The sequence below is a fragment of the Cydia amplana genome, chromosome 1, assembly GCF_948474715.1.
Source record: "Cydia amplana chromosome 1, ilCydAmpl1.1, whole genome shotgun sequence".
In the NCBI taxonomy this organism is placed as follows: Eukaryota; Metazoa; Arthropoda; class Insecta; order Lepidoptera; family Tortricidae; genus Cydia; species Cydia amplana.
Genome location: NC_086069.1, coordinates 13658032 through 13679512, shown reverse-complemented (window position 1 = coordinate 13679512; position 21481 = coordinate 13658032). Strand labels below are relative to the sequence as shown.

At 38.3% G+C, this 21481-nt stretch overlaps 3 protein-coding genes across 3 annotated transcripts; 2 read left to right on the top strand and 1 right to left on the bottom strand.

Annotated features, from left to right (window-relative positions):
• The first annotated feature begins 3981 nt into the window (after nucleotides 1-3981).
• On the top strand, nucleotides 3982-6370 carry LOC134653340 (3-oxoacyl-[acyl-carrier-protein] reductase FabG-like). The gene is made up of 4 exons (XM_063508676.1): nucleotides 3982-4277; nucleotides 4679-4904; nucleotides 5252-5338; nucleotides 6118-6370. Exons 1-4 carry the CDS (start codon nucleotides 4018-4020, stop codon nucleotides 6364-6366), a joined length of 822 nt encoding a protein of 273 aa, XP_063364746.1. The 5' UTR covers nucleotides 3982-4017; the 3' UTR covers nucleotides 6367-6370.
• A 2330-nt stretch (nucleotides 6371-8700) lies between these two features.
• Nucleotides 8701-11036, bottom strand: LOC134648005 (uncharacterized). The gene is made up of 2 exons (XM_063502442.1): nucleotides 10734-11036; nucleotides 8701-10641 (listed from the first exon to the last, which is right to left on the bottom strand). The coding sequence occupies exon 2, from the start codon at nucleotides 10635-10637 to the stop codon at nucleotides 8865-8867; it is 1773 nt and encodes a 590-aa protein (XP_063358512.1). The 5' UTR covers nucleotides 10638-10641; nucleotides 10734-11036; the 3' UTR covers nucleotides 8701-8864.
• A 1438-nt stretch (nucleotides 11037-12474) lies between these two features.
• LOC134648281 (protein lethal(2)denticleless) lies at nucleotides 12475-18478 on the top strand. Its single transcript, XM_063502775.1, has 4 exons — nucleotides 12475-12604; nucleotides 12680-12885; nucleotides 16068-16179; nucleotides 16738-18478. Exons 1-4 carry the CDS (start codon nucleotides 12562-12564, stop codon nucleotides 18414-18416), a joined length of 2040 nt encoding a protein of 679 aa, XP_063358845.1. The 5' UTR covers nucleotides 12475-12561; the 3' UTR covers nucleotides 18417-18478.
• The last annotated feature ends 3003 nt before the right edge of the window (nucleotides 18479-21481 follow it).

The window sequence follows — 21481 nt, the reverse complement described above, 5'->3', positions numbered from 1 at the left end:
TTTTCTTTATTGATTTAAATGCCATTTAAATTATGAGTTACGGAGACCTTACGGGGCTTACGGTCACGTGATCGCCTTACGCCCTTTACGGTCACGTGATCGCCTTACGCTGTCTCGAGTTTATCATTTTTTCCCCACCCCAAAAAGCGCCCAGCGCCGCTAAAGAAGTTTTCACTTCAAAAAACTTTAACTTAAAAGTATAATTTTAAAATGACCCTGTATGGCTACCATCAGTTTGGCACTGACATAAACGCCATCGAGAACGTAATTTACTTTCTATACATCTCGCTCGTACTCGCATATTAGTGTGACTGCGAACGAGATGTTAAGAAAGTAAATTACGTTCACGATAGCGTATATGTCAGTTTTGACACTGTCAGTGGCTCATGGTACGGGCTCTGTAATCATAATAGACTCAATCATTCGTAAATAAAATATATTATCACACATAGCTTTAGAATTATCAAATATGAAAGAATTACGAGTACCTACCTATTCACCTTGATTCCCAGACGAATCGCACAGTAGGTTCAAACGAGTGTGAACACCTCGGACACTTGACGGTTCCCACACCAGTCGATTGCAATGAAGCGTTATGATTTGACTCTTTAACTATTTGACAGTTTCGGGAAAGACCTGTCAATGTGCAAAAGAAAGCAAATGTGATGGGATTTTGTAGTCAGTATCGCTAATCCTCCTGTGTTGAGCTGTCAACGGTGTTTGAAAATGTGATGAGATAGATGTACCTGGTTTACTTGCAGTTTCGACTCAATGTGTGTTCTGTTTGACACTAACTGCCAATGTCTGTCATTCTCATTATGTAGCTGATTTGAGCATGATACTATTCATAATATACATACCTACTATAGTTATTATCTATTCTTACGAGTGTGTACCTTGGTACCTAGGTTTAAATTACAAAACGACTATCAAAATGTTAGATAGTTTATAAAAAATACTTAGGTTGGGTACTTGACTTTTAATTTTGGTTCAAAGTTAGAAGATTTAAATCAGAATAGGACAATAACCTGCTCATCTGTATACAATAACATGATCATCTGTATATAGATTAATGGTAATTTTAAGTTGTTTTTATATGTATTGTTTTTATATGTGTTGTTGTTGTAAAAGAGCTCCGAATTCAATCACATATAGGTACGCTCCAGTTTTTTCTGAACCCAAGTGCTTTAACAAAATAGAGGGTCTCCTTTAACAAAAAATACCCACTGCTTATTATAATAATTAAATATTAATACATTAAAACTATCCGGCATAACTCTCCTTTGCAAGTTTACTGTAATATTTGCCAATATTAATACAAATTATTTGATATCAATATATTACAGCAGTATTGAAAGACTTGTGCTGTCATCTATTATTCGATAGCAAACACTATTAAAATTACTATAATCTCTAATAGATGGCGTTAGCCAATTGCAAGTAGCGTCATCTATTGTTGAGTAGAATAACTAAACTAGTGCATTATGTTGATAATAGATGGCATTAAAATCAAAAAATGTAAGATGTTAACTATTCAATAATCCAATTCAATTCCAAATCTCATTCCGTGTAGTTTTATTCCAATAAAATACGATGTTCAAAACACAAGCGGTCTAGCATAGATTCAAAATAAAAGTGTCCCATGTACGACTATAATATCAGCAGTAAAATTTTAGTTTCATAAAAGCCAAATTCTATCAATGGTTGTTTTATCAAATCTAATATTTGTTCCTGACTTATGGTGGTGTTCTTATGTTTTAAGTATAGCTGGTCAACCAAATCTTGTCAGTAAAAAAAGGCGCGAAATTCAAATTTTCTATGGGACGATATCCCTTCGCGCCTTCATTTTTCAAATTTGCCGCCTTCTACTGTCAAGATCTGGTTGACCAAGTATATTTACATATCTATAGGTACTTAGGTAGTAGGACTAGGTATATTATCGCGGTCTAGTACCTACAATACCAGCCTTACTGTGGAGCTAGGACGATTTGTGTAAAGTTGTCCCATAATATACCTACTTATCTTTATTTAAATATTATAGCAAATTTACTATTTGGAAACTGGAAACGAAATTTTAAACTTTATTATGTAATAGGCTACATGACTAATTTTTTTTTATGGTATCAATCGATCGGGTTTGTTTTTAGGATGTCTATATGGGACCCATTGCATTAAAGTAACACAAAAGTCAGAAATTGTAGTCAAAGTCCGACAGTCGCACTTCACTCGCGAAACGCCCTATACAAAACAGCCAGAGGCCGTGACGTCATCGCCCATCTTGTAGTATGGACAAAACAAGAAAATTGCGTTTTTGTCGGTGAAATATTGCTTTTATGTATATATTAGTTGCTATACAATATTTTTTTGGATGAAATGTAAGGAATCGAATGGTACCCTTACTTTTATCGTTTTTGGAAGTTAAAAAAAACTTAAATTTTGAAACTTTCAGGTCCTGTAATTTTGTAATTTTTCAATATTTTATTTTAATATCCACATTATTGTGATAAATTGCTCGTTTGCTATCTATTTTACTAGATTTTGTTATAAAATTCAACATGTGTCATCATTCCTATTATATCTATTCTTGCAACTACCATTGTAATTGTAAAAACACGATTATAAGCTAAAAGTAGTGTTTTCCTGTTAAGAACCAATCAAAACGTACCTAAATAAACCTAATAGACCGCGAGCTACGAACAGATTTCAATGACCAAGTATATAGCCTCCCGGAAAACTCGTAAAGTGGTTAAGGGCGATGTGTAATGAATAATGAATTCTAGTGGACGTCAGCTGCCACTCCGTTGGTGGGTTGAGGAATGGCAGACACCGATACACGTAAAATAATAGTCATCACCTCCCATATTTTGATACTTCGTCAGATGATAGTTTAGATACTAATATTATGATTATAAAAAAATCGTCAGCCGGTTGTATCCCGGTGGAAAGAGCATCAGCTGGTCGCATGAACATGTAAAAATAAGCACTATTTACCTTTTTATGATAGTGAAATCTTAATCATGCAACTTTGCATGTAAACGTTCAATAGTCTGATACGGCCTGATGGAATGTCGCATATTTTGCGGACATAGATACTCGTAAAATAGTAAGGCGCGTATTTTTTTTATATGTTCATACGACCAACTGACGGTCTTCCCACCGCGATACAACCGGCTGACGGTTTTTAGGGTTCCGTAGCCAAATGGCAAAAAACGGAACCCTTATAGATTCGTCATGTCTGTCTGTCTGTCTGTCTGTCCGTCTCGTCTGTCCGTCCGTATGTCACAGCCACTTTTTTCCGAAACTATAAGAACTATACTGTTGAAACTTGGTAAATAGATGTATTCTGTGAACCGCATTAAGACTTTCACACAAAAATAGAAAAAAAAAACTTTTTTGGGGGTTCCCCATACTTAGAACTGAAACTAAAAAAAAAATTTTTCATGAAACCCATACGTGTGGGGTATCTATGGATAGGTCTTCAAAAATGATATTGAGGTTTCTAATATCATTTTTTTCTAAACTGAATAGTTTGCGCGAGAGACACTTCCAAAGTGGTAAAATGTCCCCCCCCCCCCTGTAACTTCTAAAATAAGAGAATGATAAAACTAAAAAAAATATATGATGTACATTACCATGCAAACTTCCACCGAAAATTGGTTTGAACAAGATCTAGTAAGTAGTTTTTTTTAATACGTCATAAATCCCCTAAATACGGAACCATGGGCGAGTCCGACTCGCACTTGGCCGCTTTTTTAAATTTATAATGGTATCTAAACTATCATCTGACAAAGTACCTATACCTATATCAACCGGGAGGCGATGACTGACGATTTATGCTCCTGGACCGCGGTCCATAAAACCACAAGATGCGTCAAGCGGGGAAACTCACGCAGGTATAATAGGTATTATAGGTATTTCCCCCTTGACATGATGTAACTTCCATTGAGGAATACTGGGTTTGCTATAACTCTTATAAATATAGCATAAATTATATCCCAGCCGCAGTCTGTAAGAAGCATGCAACCAGACAAAATGGAATTTGAAAATAAAGTGATATTGGTGACTGGCGCGAGTTCCGGCATCGGTAAAGCGACAGCACTCCTATTTGCTGAGCGCGGCGCTCGGCTCGCGCTCGTGGGTCGGGACGAGGCGAAGCTGCGCTCGGTCGCAGAGGAGTGTGCGAAACACCAGCTGCAACACCTGCACATAGCGGCGGACCTGTCCACGGACGAGGGATGCGAGAGGGTCGCTAAGCAAACTTTAGAGCATTTTGGACGGTAAGGTCTAATAAGACGACATTGCGTTTTAATTATTAGATAGGTAATATTATAGACAGTTGCGGTACTAGTAAGATTCTTAGGTGACCGGCGACAGATCAAGGCCATTGCATTCATACATTGCGCTCGGCTCGACCAATGTATGAATGGCCGCATGTTGCCCCGTCGGTCACGTGCGTCCTCTCCGTAGCCACGCTGCTTCCCGCTTCCTCAAAATTCTTAGTTACCTAAGCAAGTACCTACTCAACGGCTGGTACTCCTGGTTGCATAGCATGCGCTTTGAGTCGCTTTGCCAAAGTGTAAAACGACTTCCAAACCAGAAGTATCGTACCTAGTCGAACCCACTTCGTACTGAGTTTCTGATCGCCATGTACCTAACCCCGGTATCTAACTGCTTGCAGACTGGACGTGCTGGTGAACTGCGCCGGCGTGGCAGCCATCACATCGCTGGAAACGGCGGACATGTCGTCGTTCGACCGCGTGTTCGGGACGGTGGTCCGCGGGGCCTTCAACCTGACCCGGCTGGTCGCGCCCGCGCTCATAGCGACGCGCGGTTCCATCGTCAACGTGTCGAGCATCGCCGCCACCATGGTCCACGTTGGCAGTCTGCCGTATGGGATGGCGAAGGTTTGTATTATGACGATACAACATTACCTATGCATTATAGGTTAATCCATGTGTGTGGTTTGTAACTATTCCAGGTTATAAATTATAACCCGGGTTATAATCTATTAAATTGACTTGGTTGCACTGAGAATAAAGACCAAATCTTTAAATTAATGGAAGACAGAAAATCATGGTTATTTTTTTACTCGTAGATAGCGCCCGTTGCTTGATGATAGTGAAACTTCATAATTTTCATTGTCTGCCCGTTCCGCCATCCGAAAATTAAGTTTCTTCTTTAAAGCGCAACTGCAATAACAATAAGTATTTTAGCACTGCTTTCTTCATTCAGCACCGTTTTCTATCAACAGGCGGCTCTCGACCACTTCACGCGTTTGATCGCCCTCGAGTTAGCCCCCAAAGGTGTGAGAGTGAACACCGTTAGTCCGGGAATCACAGTAAGTCAACCTAATCTATCTATCTAATACCTTTAAACGAGCAATTCTTGTTTATTTATATATATATATATATATCGGGGATCTCGGAAAAAGCTCTAACGATTTCGATGAAATTTGCTATATGGGGGTTTTTGGGGGCGAAAAATCGATCTAACTAATCGATCTTATCTCTGGGAAAACGCGCATTTTCGAGTTTTTTTATGTTTTCCGAGCGAAGCTCGGTCACCCAGATATTATTTTTAATTTGTAGATATATGCATACATTACAAACTATCGTATAATCGTCCTCTCTATCGAGGTCATTTTGGTATCTAACCGTGCCGTGTATCTATCATATTATTCTTTAGTTTCAAATAGTTTGCTAAAAAAAAATGCATGCAAAAAGTCGTCGGAAAGCTAATTTTCTCTTCTCATCACGTGCCTAAAGTTCATATTATGAACATTGTAAATTTCACCACACCAGTTAGTAAATAAGGCTTTCTTGGTACATACTTCAAATACGGATTTCCTCGCGTTGGTGTGGTAAAAATTTTTGTGTTTCACTCGGTGGCAAAATTTGTTTAACCCTCTTGCCTTGAAACCCTCGCAACGCTCAAGATTCCACTTTTCGAACCTCTCGATCGCTAGTTCGCTACGCTCGTGGTTCAGTTTTGGATTATTTCGCTTGCTCAAGTATCAATAATAGCACGAGCGGTTCCATCGTCAACGTGTCGAGCATCGCCGCCACCACCCCTTGCCCCCTTTTATACCTATATAAATAAACTATTGTATTTTTCTAGAACACATCTCTCCTTCAACGTTTGACCGGGCACACTGACGAGGAGCATGCGGCCTTCCTCAAAAACAGCGAGGCGAGAATCCCAATGCGAGAAATATGCGAGCCGGCCGACGTGGCGCGTGCGATCGCGTTCCTGGCCGGCGGGGACAGCCGGCTGGTTACCGGCGCCACCGTCAAGGTCGACGGCGGCCTGCAGCTCGTCGGTCTCGGAGAGATGCTTAAGAACCAGAACGAGGAGATGAGAAAGTGAACATTGACGATTTATACATACGTACAGTCAGCAGCAGTTGCTAAGCGGGCGAGGTGTTCAAAATAATCTTGACGCGACTTTATTGTTTAGGCGTTAGAGAATAAGAGCGTGCCCGAGTAATTTTGAACACCACGCCCGCTTAGCAACTTCTGCTGCTGACTGTACCCCTGCCCCTTCAATTTTGTTTTTTATACTGAATTTCAATTATTATAAGTTAGTAGGAGCTATTAAACATTTGGATGGAATTTGTTTATCGCTCCTAACTCCTGTATTTTAATCAAAAAATTGAAAAAAAGTCAAACAAAGGGGAATAGCTATAGTTAACAGTACGTCAAATTGTGTAAAATAATTTCCAAACCGGTCAATGAGGACTACCTATTTGTATGAAAAAACGGAATTGTTCCTTTGTTAGATTATTTCTACGATAAGCATTTTTTTTTTTCAAAATAAAGTGATAATGTTCCAATCTGCTACATCACATGGATGGAGATTTCTTTGATAGGTATGTGTGTGGTGATGGTGATCAAAAAACGTGGGTTAAAACCTCGGTTGTGCAGTATAGAGCAGAAAAAATGCAAAAAGATGACTAATGTCCAACACTGGTACCGTTGCCGCACGCGGCTCTTTGAAAGAGATCTAGAAATGTAGATATAAAACATAATTTTGATATTGATGTACCTATAGTTCGTTTTTTTAGCATTAGAAATAAGGTAAACAATCTTGATGTGTCTTTTAATAGAAAAACACATTTTAAAAATAAGTTACGGTAAATACCTATGTAACAATTATGAATCTAATACGATCTGTTATAGTCTTCTGCTTTCATAAGTAATAGTTATTGATTTTAAAAAAGTGTTTTTCAATTAAAAGACATGTCAAAATCGCTTACCTTCTTTCAAGTTCTTTCTAATGCTAAAAAAACGAACTATAGTTGGCTGTGAAAGTGAAGTGTCATTAAAATTTTATCTAGGTAATACAAAATATTGTTCTGCTTCTACCTTAAAACTTAAACATTTAAATGAAGCCAGATTTTGAGATAATAGTTACTGTATTGGGGAATAACGGACACTTTAAGCCATGCGCCTATATATGCGAAGTGTGAAAATAAAACTTGCGTGGCTCAAATTTTCACATCATCACTTCATCATAGTATGTATGAAACAAAATCGCTTCCCGCTGTCTGTCTGTCTGTCTGTATGCTTAGATCTTTAAAACTACGCAACGGATTTTGATGCTTTTTTTTTAATAGATAGAGTGATTCAAGAGGAAGGTTTATGTATAATTTGTTAACCCGTGCGAAGCCGGGGCGGGTCGCTAGTTTACTATACAACTAAAATGTTCCAACTGCCAAGCCAGACCATGTGGTGGCAATAAAAGGACATTAGATGTAAGTACAATAATCAGTTTCACAAGTATAAAGAAAACGGTATTCATTAATAGGGTTTTACTATTAATTTAAATGCATAAATGCTACAAATATATTACACAAGACTTTAAAAAAACAGAAAAATTACTGTTATTTAAAAATAAACTTAAATGAAAGTAACATACTTAGTCATGGAAACAAGGTACTGACTCCAATAGGCTATCTTGAGAAGACGGTCTCATATTACATTACATCATCATTGTACACCATTCATATATTATACTTTCAAGAATTGATTGAATATAATTACGTATGGCAAAGTATAGTGTACTAAGTTTTCATGCACAGATTTGTACCAAATTTTTCAGTATTTCAATAACTTACTACAGTATACAATTCCTATCCTCGGCAGTGTCATGTACAGGGACACCAAGAGTCATAATTGAAATAAATAAATATAGGTAATATAAATCATAATTATGAGACCGAAAACTACTCAATAGTGTGTTGGTACAATGGCACTTTATATATAATTTATAAATTCAATTGTGTATATTCCAATATGACATGATCTATAAGATATAATAAATATAACACAAACTACATCTAGGTGGGTGATACAAGCTATATACAAGTACTAGGTATGTGCAATATTTGGCTGCATATATCATTGTTATTTATAACCATAATGACAAAAAATATTTGTAGTTCCCAAATGATAAAAATGTTTTCTGTTACATACATTTTACATTTACATCAAAATATGACAACACTTTTACTTTTATACAAATTTTACCAATTACTAATTTTTGCCTCATTATGACAAGACAGGATTTCTGCTGCCAAATTGCACATTGTGTTACAAAGAACAACAAAATCAATCAATATACTTGACAATGAGTTAATGCAAATACCAAAACCAGTCATGAGCTCATCAAGTTACTATTCTAGAAATCATATGGCAGTCTCACTGCCATATCAAATGTGATGATACTTCTTGTGTAGCAATAAGTTTAGGTACACAACCAATTGGTACACCTACGATTGTGGTGCTCAGTTGTAACTCTAGTTTCATAATATACTATCCACAAGTATGTCTACAAATCCCATACTCATTAAAATAACAATTAAGCTATGACAAGTATTTCTGCGGTTTTAAAGGTTTATCATCATCACTGTCAGAGAAGCAAGCAGCAAAACCACTTTTTTCTCTAAAAGAGTCTTTATTAGATTGTCCAGTTTTGTTTACAGATTTTCTTGCAACTCCACACTTTGATGACGGTCTTTTCTTCTTTGAACTATCTTTTGCTTCACTTGGCACTGCATTGGCCACATTAACAGTAGCCACAGTACTTTCTTGTTCAGGAAAGTCGCTACGTACATACACTGCAGGCTCTGTAAGTTTAGAATGCCTGCTTCTCCCACTTCTTGTTCTGGAGACCAGATCTGTACTCTCCAGTCTGCTGGATTGTTTAGCTGCAGCTCTCTTATCTAAACTTAGCTTGGCGGGTTCGGTCTTCTCAGAGATTTCTACCATTAATACATCCGAGGAATTATTTTTGTGCCTCTTTGGATACCTGGACCCAGTTGTACTTGTTGACTGAAAAGATGTATTCAGGACACCATTTTGGCTCTCACTCTTAGCATTTACAAGTTTTTGCCCTTTTTTACTTTCCATAAACTTGAGTAAAGAGGTACTTTTATCAAATTTCTTGGTACTTGATTTTTTATCAACAGTTACAAGGTTGATAATATTTTGGGACGAGTCAGTGCTGCAGTTCATAATGTTCGTTTTTGGATCCCCTGTAGCTTTGTTGATGCTCACAATCAAAGATCTCTCTTCCTTGTGCCCACTATGTCTTGATTCTTTAGTCAAGTTTCTACTTTGCTTACTTCTTACTTTTCTGGGAGTTTTTGAATTTATTTTTGTGGACTTTATATAGTTTGCTGTGAACCCAGAAACATCACTGAGATCATCAAATTGACCATTAATAACCCCATTGTTTGGTCTAGGAACTGATACAGCACATGTATTAACATTTAGTTCCTTGTTTGACATATTTATTAATTTTGTATTCTCCTCAAACTTCCCTGTCTGACACTTGGAAACAGTGGGATGATCATTACCATTGGGTGTGTCGAAGATATCAAGGGTACTGTTTAAATGGCTATTGTTATTGACAGAGGACTGAAGTTTTCTCAAGCTCCTTCTAAGATTTGATGTCACCTTGGGTGTAGATGTGACCACCTTATTATTTTTACGTAGAGCTGCACGACTGCTCTTCTTTTGTGTCTTTGTTGTTTTGTTCTTGACCTGCACTGATGATTTTTTTATATTAAAATCCACATCTGACACAAGTGTCTCTGATTCATCACTGATCACTTCACACTCAAGTTGAGGTGATGCCTCAACATGAACATTTATTTGGTCCAATGTATCAGAATCATCGTGCAAGACAACAAGTTTCTTTTTTTTCTTCTCGGGCTCTCCTTGTTCTTCAGGGCTAACTGAGTGAAAAGGCGCACGAGAACACTGTGGTTGCACACGCCGCAGAGGGTTGTTGTAACCTGCTAAGCACGGCGCGCGTTTTGTCACGATCCAATAAGTGATTTCGTCCATGTTGTTCATAAAGGGAGAGTCTGACACGACTCGAGGCAATGGCGCTCGGGGAGAGGGCCGCGGCTCGGGGCGGCGGTGAGCAGAGGCGCTGACGCCGCCAGCGAGCATGGCGCGGTCTTCCAGAAGAGCGCCGGGAGCCAGCACTCGCCCAGGGCCCGCGCTGCGACCGCCAGGCCCGCCAACCCGCATCCCACCGTCTCCGAACTTACGCTTGACCCCGCAGGCCCATGCCTGCGGTGTCGAAACAACGTCTTGTCCATTCTCAATACATCGATCACATTCCATATACCTGCAAATAAACATTAAGTACGGGTGAAGAGAGTCCAGGCAGTACGTGGACGCCAAGTGTCCCAATCCCAAGGACAAATGAGCAATACTCACTTTATTATACTCGTCCGTTTCGGCGAGGAGAGGTCCAGCTCCAGGTGAAACGGAATATTCCAATGGAGACAAATGTCATCACCGGGCGGCGACGGAGCACCAGGCTACACTACGACGGTCACAATATATGATGATGTATGATTCTGCGACAGCTAAATCATTAGAATGTCGAAATAAATGACACAAAACTACGTAATTTTACGAAATTATAAATTCCTACGAGTTTTAGATGCTTTTTCACTACGATTTGACGCAACAACAATGAGAAGAAAGATGGCGCCCCGATGGTGACTTGTGTGGCTAGAAGTAAATAATAACAGCCAAGCGTAGCGTCTTGACTTTTTTTTTAACAAGGTATTTTTTAAGGCCTTAGTGCGGTGCGGTAGTGTGTTAGGGCTTTTATAATATTAAAGCAGTGAGCGCTGCAGACTTTCTTTGGTTTGTCTCTACAATCATGCTCGTTGATGGTAAACATTACTAAAAATGGAGGTTATGACAAGTACTGGAAGAACTCTTTCGAACTTTTAAGATTATGTTCAGTTTTTTGTTTTAGGGTTAAAAGGCATAAATAAAATGAAAACGTATGCCTAAATCTATCCAACAAGACCATAAATTGTGTCCTGGAAACCGTCCATAGGCCCACATGTCTAATATTTTCAGCAATCAGTTGTGACTATTTACAAAGGTAAACCTTTTAAACAGTATTAAGAGCCTTGATTATATCGCCGTTCTTTCGCAATATCTACCTAATCCATACATGTTTGTTGCAGGATTAAATCTTGCCCAATATAAGGCGTTCGTAGTAGAAAGTATCTCTTCAGACAATACTTACCTATGGCGGTTTATATACGTGTACAACGCAACCAAGTCGAAAAGTGCCCCTTATCTTATTTACCTTTAAATTAAATAAACACCCAAATATCAGTTGTTTTATTTTTAATATGTATATTGTACAATATATACCAATCAAAAAAATTACACAGGTATGTCATATTCATTCAGAACAGTACACTAATTTACATTAACAAGTGGCATATTATATTGTAAATAACAAATATATGCACTATCTAATTATCTGCATTTTGATATGATTTTATTTTAGTAAACTTAGAAGACAGGGAACAAAGAGAATATAAGCACTACGATAGGGAGTTGTTTTTGATATCTTCAAATTTGTTCATCATTTTGATTAACATTGTTTTAACATCGCTTTTAAATTGTCCGTCCATGTTTCAATTTTTTTCAATAAACCGCGAGTGACAATTTGAATTGACGTACGCAGGGCGCGCTCAGCGGAAAAAAAACTGTTGGTTCGATGTACATTGCTGCTTTTCTTAGCGCAATACTGCTCTTTGAGTGTTGCCCTACTTTAGTTTGCTTTACATTGCTACTGACAAGATTTGGTTGACGGACTATAATAACATTCTCAAAAAAACCGTATACAATGGCTCCTCTACACGATGGGCCAACGCCGACCACTACAAGGGACGCATTTATGCGTTAGAGGGAGCAAGTGATATTGCTATCTCATTCTACCGCATGGCTGCGTCCCTTGGAGTGGCCGGCGTTGGCCCATCGTGTAGACTGTAGAGAAGCCACAAAACGCAAATTAAAAAAATATTCAAATGACAGTCACACTGACATTTTACATTACATGACAAATGACAATACAGTAGTATTACGCCATTTTCGCGCCATGCCATGTTGATTTTTATCAATGGATTAGTGTGAGGACTGTGAGGTGAAAGAAGACGCGGTATTATATTTTCTTTACACAGATGATAATTATCTGTTTGTGTTAAATGTAGTTTTTCAACTGATTAATACAATGAACGACCTCCAGTATCTCATCGATAGACAATTTGGCTTAAGTACGTTGTGTTTAAATCGTTACAATAACAGGCACTATATTTTGCAACGTTTTCTTATTTACGCTAACTTTGTAGGCAGCCGCTATAACTACGACAACGTGCTCAAGCGATTGGTGGTGAACGGTGCCGAGTGTTTCTACGGACTGCAGCCTTCGAGTACGGTTCCCGTAGCCTCACTCGATCAGCAGGACCCTCCAATCTTTGCATGCCGATTCTCAGAGGCTGCCGGCTATGAAAACATCTTAGCCTTAGCTAATGAAGACGGGAAAGTGGCTATTCAGGTATTTTTTTTATCAATACCTATACTATAATAGCATAATCTAAATACTGTCAGTGTGTATTACATTTTCAATATGTAGACACAAGTCTGTTCCATTTCCTTTTTTTTTAGTTAATGATATTACCATGATTTTATTTTATATTCAGTTAGCATTTTTGATCTAAAAGGAATTGCAGAAATGTACAACTTTCAGTCAATAAGTCTTTAGCTTGTATTTCTAGAACATTCTGGATTAACTATACCAGTGTGTCACTTTTACTTCAATCAGTGTTTATATATTACTAGCTGAGGTACCCGGCTTCGCTCAGAGAGTAGACATGTGACTGTGTTGTAGTTGCAAAAATCAAATGGCGCCCAATATTCCAGAGTTCACAACATTCAAGTGATCTGGAACATTCGACAACCCTCCAGAATGTTCTTATATGTTGTGGAATGCTCTCGAATACTCTTGAACGCTCTGGAGTGTTCTAGAAATGTCTAGAGGGCGAAATTATCTACCCTTATATACCACCCTTCAGGTAAAAACAGGAACCTTCTTCCTGGAAATATATTCTGGGATGTTCTCGAACATTCGAACCTCACGACGGATCTTGCTTTATATACCCCTACCAATAGGTAGCTCCGCTCAGACCCTATAAAAAAGCCTTCAAATGGTCCAGAATATTCCAGAACATTCGAAAGTGTTCTGAAATGTTCCACAATGATCTAGGCTGTTATCAAACATTTGAAAACATTCCAGAATGTTCTGAAATGCTGTGGAATGCTCTCGAATTTCCCCGAATGTTCTGGACTGTTCTAGAAATGTCTAGCCTCCGAGTCCGGAGACACCACCCCAGGTACAAATTTTTGAAGGTATATGTTTCACGATTGATTCTGTGAACTTTCGTCTATTAAGTTAAGATTCATTATTCAATAACAATATGACTGCTTCTAAGTCTGGGTGTGGGCGAAACTTTCAGCCCTTATATCTTCAAAAGCACACGTAAAAGCGGGAAACTTCTTCATGGACAGGAGATAGAGGGCTACCACACCATATAACTTCATCGATCGTATCGGGGCTCATTTCTGAGTTTTAGCGGCACGCACATTGTACACTTTCTTTTATAATATATATTGATTACAATAAAAGAAAATGATATAGATCTGACTAAATTACAATAGCAGCAGCAAGCAAAAACTCAAATTACACAATGATGAATGAAAATATAATTTATATGCAGTGATCGGAATTGGTAGTGCCATTTCACGGGACTTCGGTGCGTAAGCTTAGTATGGATATACCTTTTCACCCCGGGATTTCATATTACCTACTTCAATTAAAGACATGCCAAGAAATATTTTTGTGAAAAAACCGGCCAAGTGCGAGTCGGACTCGCGTTCCAAGGGTTCCGTACATTAAGTCCGACTCACGCTGGACTGCACATTTCTAATAGGTTTTCCTGTCATCTATAGGTAAATAACTATTTTGTGTATTTTTTTTTTCAAAATTTTAGACCCAGTAGTTTCGGAGATAAGGGGGGTTATGGTCATTTTTTGCCTACTCTCTTGAATAACTGCTAAACTATTAATACTAAAATTATTAAAAAAAAATATATTTGAAATCCTTATAATGAGCTCTTTTATTTGATATGTAACACGATATAGTTTTATTTTTTTTATTTTTCAATTTTCTCATTTAGCCCCCAAAAATGGCCTCCATATTTAAAATTCATTTATTTACGTTACTCGTCCATCTTTGGGGCACAAACTTACATATGTGGCCAAATTTCAACTTAATTGGTCCAGTAGTTTCGGAGAAAATAGGTTGTGACAGACAGACGGACAGACAGACGCACGAGTGATCCTATTAGGGTTCCGTTTTTTCCTTTTGAGGTACGGAACCCTAAAAATAAGAGTCTTGGAATCCCGAGTCTTATCCATGTTAAGTACAATGTTTGAGGTCGTTCACCCCAAATGGCACTACCTATTCCGATCATTGTTTATATGTGTGTTGTAGATTTATATGAACAAAAAATATAACATATCAGTGAGCGTGCTGTACAATGATTTACAACTAAATAATATGTATTTTGCATTACTATTAACATAGCCTGACAGCCTATAATTTTTTTGGATGTATCTACCTAGACCTATTTGAATAAGTGAAATGTTATATGATATTTTAAAAAATTATGACATTCTGAGCCACAACAACATCCTCCGGAAATTTGCTCCAAACCATCACTACTTAGTTGCTCCGAAAGTGTCTTACCATGAAATCTATGGCTTTCTAGCTTCAGTTGATGAGCACTCAGATGGATGGTAACTGTTCACTTATACATCTTCTCTTTGAGTCTTCGAGGTGTCTTGGAACTTTCATGCAATCCTAAAAAAATTGTCATATGAAAGCTGGTATTGTGACGAAATAGGAAAATTCTTTATTCTTTAAAATTTATTCTGGTTCTGTCTTTTCTTTTGATAAGTTTCTGCAGTGCAGGTAAAATAAATCCAATTGTGTTTGCCCAAGCAACAAATGATTTTTTTTTAAACCAATAGCCGGGTTACACAGAGCGAACATACGCGCGAGGTATGATCGCTCTGTGTGGACCTGGGTAATAATCTTTCTTCAATGTATCAAAGATTGATATTTGTTTGGATCAAACTTTCATTCACTTTTGTTGCAAATGTCTGCCTAGCTAAAACAGAGCTAGTTTGCAGACTTTCTGGTAGCCTCAGGAGACTGAAAAACTTACTATTACAATACAAACCAGCAACCTAAAAATTTTATGCCTGAGGGGCTACCGCAAAAACCGAATTCGTAAATTGTGAGATCTTTCTCTGGTACTCCAATGAAGGCGTAATTAAATAATTAAAGTGACAGAGACAGATGCCCACAATTTGCGAACTTCGATTTTCGCGGTTATAGCCCTGAATTGTGCAAATTGTTGCAAGTGTATGTGTTAGTATTTCTATTTTGGATGGCAAAGGACTATGGAAATCCTTGGGAGAGGCGTACATCCATTAGTGTACATAATTTTACTGACATGATGATAATGATTTCTCTTTACATAAGATTTCTAGATACCCCTTTGAATGTAAACTATGTTTATATACAAGGTTAATTTAATACAAATGCTATATTGTGACAAAAAATCCACAACTTGCCTATTATCCCATTATAATTTCTATATACTCATGTTGCAGGATACGTCAAAGATAAGCTTCACAGGAGCTCTAGAAAGCTTCCAGTGCCACAACAATGCCGTGTTTGACTTGGCCTGGGCGCCGCGCTCCCTTAGCTTTGTTACTGTCTCAGGTAAGATTTTTTTTGACATTGGTACCTCAAAAATTTAAACTATTTTAAACCAAAGATATTACTCTGCTAATCCGCGAAATAATAACGTGCTAATCCGTGATACTTATTACTGCACTAATTGACTAGCACTTTATTATTTTTCAGATTAGCAAAGTATTATTTTTGTTTTAATTAATATGGATTTTCGCAAAGTAAAGCCTGATTTTATCAATTATTTAGTGGTACCTCATAACCTATTACAATACAAGCAGTGTCAGTTGCCACTAGGAACACAACATTAGTGTAGGTGTACAGCTTGATTCTGAGTATTTACAAACATTATTAAACTCTTCCCACCTCCCACCCCAATACACCCAACCCAAACCCCAATCCATATTACCCAAAGTAATAGCCAAAGTATTATCCAAAGTAATATGGATATTACACCAAAACAGATGGGCCCCTTTTTCGAGGGCTAGCTTTATATCTAGTATATTATGAGAGGAAAGAATTCTGCACTACAATGATGAATTCAGACTGAAAATCGTGTAGCTAACAAAATGAATTCTTGTTTTTCAGGAGATCATACAGCCAGTTTATGGGATGTGGCTGAGAGCACTCCAAAGCGTGTCCTCGTATTCTCCAACCACACACGGTCAGTCAAAACAGCAGTTTTCCGCCCTAATGAGCCCTCGGTTTTTGCAACGGGGGCTCGAGATGGACACGTCCTTGTATGGGACGTGAGGTGCGGGCAACCCGCTGTTGTTGTTAAACCCGACAACTGCCTCATGAACTGCCACTCCTCGTTCACACCAAAAACACCAGGTTCACATACTAAAAGGCCCCGCCTTGATAACCATAGATCCATCAGCATCACTGGCCTAATTTTTCAAGACGACATAACCCTAATATCATGCGGCGAATGCGACGGTAACATCAAAGTGTGGGATTTAAGAAAGAATTATACTATTTATAAAAAAGAACCACTACCAAAACATTCTATACCATATTGTGGAAGTTCGACAAAGAATGGTTACACAAATCTCATCATAGACGATGCTAGGATGAGACTCTACGCCAGCTGCATGGATAATGTAATTTACTGCTTTAATATTTCAACGTATAATTCGCTACCAGAGCAAAGGTACGTCGGCCATGAAAATAGCACATTTTACATCAAAACTAGTCTTAGCCCTGACAGTATGTATTTAGTTTCTGGCAGTAGTGATAAGAATGCTTACATTTGGAACGTAAAATACTCTGAGCCAGTTGTAAAGTTGGTCGGGCACTGGGCCGAGGTCACGTGCCCTGCGTGGTGCCAGAAGGGTGACATGAAGATCGTCACTTGCAGCGACGACGCACGACACAAGATCTGGAGAATAGGGAAAGAGTTTGTATCGGATCATGAACGAAACATGGAACTGAAGGGGCACGCCGAGGTCGTCCCAAGGACTGACATAACCACTCTACCAAAGTGGGGCACTCTGGACCGTACACCTAGCTCATTAAAGCGGAAATTGGTGACAACTCCAGGCTCATATAGCTCTAAACGCATGCGTTCAGACAGTACTTCAGCAAGAAAAACTAAGAGATGTTTAACAGATCTGATGAACGCTTCCAGAGAGGCAGATGATGCTGAAATCCTAGTTAAGCGGTTAAAGCTGGATATGGTCCCTGAGGATGACGAGCCGAAGTTGCTTCCTGCCGGCATTAAGAGGCACAGTGATGTGTTAGACAACACCAGTCCTGTCCACTTATCTTTTGATTCATGTCAAATGTCAAGTGATTGGAACTATATAGCACCGAAAGCTGGCACTTCATTTATGACACCCACCAAAAACTATGAAAAGAGAGTATGCAGGAAACTGTCTCCAAAATCACCTAAGACGATCACACCACCTTCAATGCCTAATTGTTCACCAGTAAGCGTTTCTCCTACTAAACTTAGAATAATAAGTTTCAATACTCCCACTAAAAATTTACCTAATTTTGTGCTTGATGGAGAGGCTCCACATTTAAGACTGATGTCACCTGTCAAGAAGAAACAGGACAACACTAACTGGCTCACACGTATCGTGCGAGAAAAAAAAGGAAGAAATGGCAATCTGGAAGCAATCGAAAAAGACGTGGTTGCGCCGCTAAGTCCTAAAGAGAATATACCTGTTAGAAGGAATTCTGTAACAGAAAAAACACCCAAATCTGGCAAAAAATCTAGAACGCTGCTGACGTACTTCTCAGTTGCCAATAAAGACAAATAAAGTCTTAACATGTATCATACACAGATTCTGTGATGTATTTTATCACAGAGATGTTACTTTGAATATCTGAAAAATTACTTACTATCTAGACAATTAGAAAAGATTACGCTCGATAGCCAGGCCCCACATCTAAGACAAGCAATATGACTGTATTAGGGACCAAGCTGTATAACTGGCCACGAATATATTGGCCGCCAATATTTGCCCTATTTTAGACATCGTGAATTGGTCTCGAAGTCGCATGAGCGTAATGCATGCAGCTGAGTAATGAAGAAATTAAGGGCGAGTTACTGGGGCTTATGGGCGAATTTAAATATTTTGGTTTTTGGATATAGGAAGGAAGTTCTAAGCCCCCTTTTATTTATACGAAATGAACTGATATTGTGATTTAAGCTTAATGAATGCTTATTTGATGAGTGAGAGAGCTTTTTAGAAGTATAAGCAAACATTTTATTGAGGAACGTAAGTAAATAAATATTTAAGAGTTGTAGTACGTAAACTATTTTAGTGCATAGAATGGACTCTCAGTAGGTAGGTAAGAACGTGAAAAAAATATTTGATCCGCATCGGATGTTTTATTTAAAGGGGCCCACTGATTACCAATTTACCAGTCCGCCGAACGATATCGGCCTGTCAGTTAAAAGCAACCTGCTGGCGGACTGGTAATGAGTGGGCCCCTTAAATATCGTTTTGTGTATAATTATAATGAATACCTATGGCACATGCTGCACGCCCGCTACGTTTCTACGGGGGCTACGACGTTCAATGACGGAGGTGTTTTGTTAATGTGGTAAACACACAGTAAACTATATGTGACGTTATCTATGAAAAGGGACCTTATTGTCAATGGCGGTTTACCCCATTATTAACGATGCTCCGATATAAATACAATGCTGTGCGGCGTAAGCGCCAGCGACAATAAGGTCCCTTTTCATAGAGAATGCCCCCTACTTTTTTTAAAAAACGTTCGTATATCATGAACATTTATTGAATGATAATTTCTATGCACTAGAAAAGTTTATAATCATGCCAAGAGTTTAGATAATAGTGTAACATAAGTCCAGATGATCTAACATTTTCGAAAATCAGTTCACATCTTTCTTTGTGCATTTTTTGTGATGTTTCATACATTAAACTGAATATCCTTATTACAGAGTTGTTTTAATTAAACATTAATTTTTATTCAATCAGTAGGTTACTTTAACTGAATTGAAACAGGTGTCGAATATGACGGGTAGAATAAAACAGCAATTAAGATGTGCCATTGCTCACTCTTTATTACGCTTGTTAATTCAATATATAAAAACAAAATAATTTATTGTAAAATATCACTGATTGCTCCGCGGGCCCCGCAGACTGCCCGGTAGGCCAAGCTTGAAATACACATGAACCTTTCGTCTATTAAAACCTTTTATTTTATGAATTTAAGGTTCAATATTAAGAAAACAATAGTAGATTTGTACCGGTACCTGATAAGTGATAGCATAAGTATTTTTATTACAGAGGTTCTTAAATTCTGTTCAATCAAATATGAGTGAAGCCCCCTGGGCTACATATGTCCACCCGTAAATTGAGTAAGGGCTCATTTAGAACTCGTATACTGTTTTAGTTACATTGCGGACCATTGAGTTAACATCAATTCAGCCGACCGATTAAATGACGCATTGTAATGAAACTCGCATGCGAGTTCTCGCACCGTCTAAATGAGCCCTTCTCTATCAGACATTCTTAGCTACACAACGGCAAATACAATACAGCTACGGTCTACGGCGTAGCACAATTACGCAGTAAGAGAGTTAATTAGGTAACGTATTTTATCTGCAGATTGATAATTAGGGTTAGGGGTAGGTTTGTTTTCCAGTATAACATCTGAAAAACTAGAACATACCCGCTAGCATGAGTAGTTTTCTCGCACGCGAGTCCATACTTGAAGTCGCGCGCATCTCATGCTAGACGGTGTGGTGGTTACTCTGGGGTATTTTTTGAGTTATCAGGCAACGAGCATTACAATAATAATTAATTTAAATGAAATAGTGATTAGATTAAGACATGAACAAAAAATATACGCAGACCATCAATATCCATACAAAATCTACTTTACTTACTCATCACATGTTTGCTACAAAGTTTCCGACATTAATGCAGTCTCGGAATGTGTACGATAAATGTTAATAATTAACACTTCGTCCACCGTATCATAAAAGAACAGGAGGCCGACTCAAGTTCGTATCGAAACAAGATGAAAACCTTAACAATTTGTTAAATCAGAATCGGCCTCCAGTGCGAGTATACTCGTACCTGCAAGGGTAGAACATGATTTGCGCGACACTATCTCGCCCTCGACATAGTCTAGTCGTTTCTGATTAATTAATACAGTTAGAAAAAGACGGGTAGTCTATCTCGCGAGCGAGATAGGTACTGTCGCGCCCCTCCTGTGCTAGGCATACTGTCCGTTTTTCATGACTGATTAATATTGGAAACTGAACTTTCGACACAAAGCTATCCGGATGTAACATCACCACAGACCTATAGCTTAAATGTTCTCCTATTTTTCAGAAATTGCATAATTTTAGGGGATCAAATTGTATTTTTCTCGTCCCACGTACCGTACTTATTCTATGCATCTTCATGATTGCATATTGAAGGCGTTAAGGGTGTAGGTACAGATAATAAAAAAAAATCGTTGACAAAGTATTCTCGACATTTTTCATTTCATTCCCAATTATTTTAAAGACAAATATGGAGCTTAATATTCAAACTACTTGCAGCAAAATTGTCATCACGGATAAGTTTGTGTACGTTACATTAAGTTCACGACCAGCCGCCTTTAAATTCTTTAATTATAAGGCATAACTAAAAGGGCCCACAGTAGGGCTTCGGCGCTAAGGCTCATGTGCGCACAACATGGTGCTACAACGGTGGCAGCTCCGCATGCGTTATTACAATGTCTATTCAAGTATTCATATAATATGAAGACAGTATATGTAGAAGGTAAAGCTAAAATCGGCCGTCGAGCATCAGTGGCATTAGAATTCCCATTAAAGCTTGGCAGCAAGTTTACTCGC

Bases quoted from the DNA above. Each gene is read 5' to 3' on its own strand.
- LOC134653340 (XM_063508676.1), top strand. From the start codon at position 4,018: ATGCAACCAGACAAAATGGAATTTGAAAATAAAGTGATATTGGTGACT. The intron at 4,905-5,251 runs GTTTGTATTATG...TTCTATCAACAG, and splicing joins TGCCGTATGGGATGGCGAAG to GCGGCTCTCGACCACTTCAC. The intron at 5,339-6,117 runs GTAAGTCAACCT...GTATTTTTCTAG, and splicing joins CCGTTAGTCCGGGAATCACA to AACACATCTCTCCTTCAACG.
- LOC134648005 (XM_063502442.1), bottom strand. From the start codon at position 10,637: ATGGAATGTGATCGATGTATTGAGAATGGACAAGACGTTGTTTCGACA.
- LOC134648281 (XM_063502775.1), top strand. From the start codon at position 12,562: ATGAACGACCTCCAGTATCTCATCGATAGACAATTTGGCTTAA. The intron at 12,605-12,679 runs GTACGTTGTGTT...CTAACTTTGTAG, and splicing joins CGATAGACAATTTGGCTTAA to GCAGCCGCTATAACTACGAC. The intron at 12,886-16,067 runs GTATTTTTTTTA...CTCATGTTGCAG, and splicing joins ACGGGAAAGTGGCTATTCAG to GATACGTCAAAGATAAGCTT.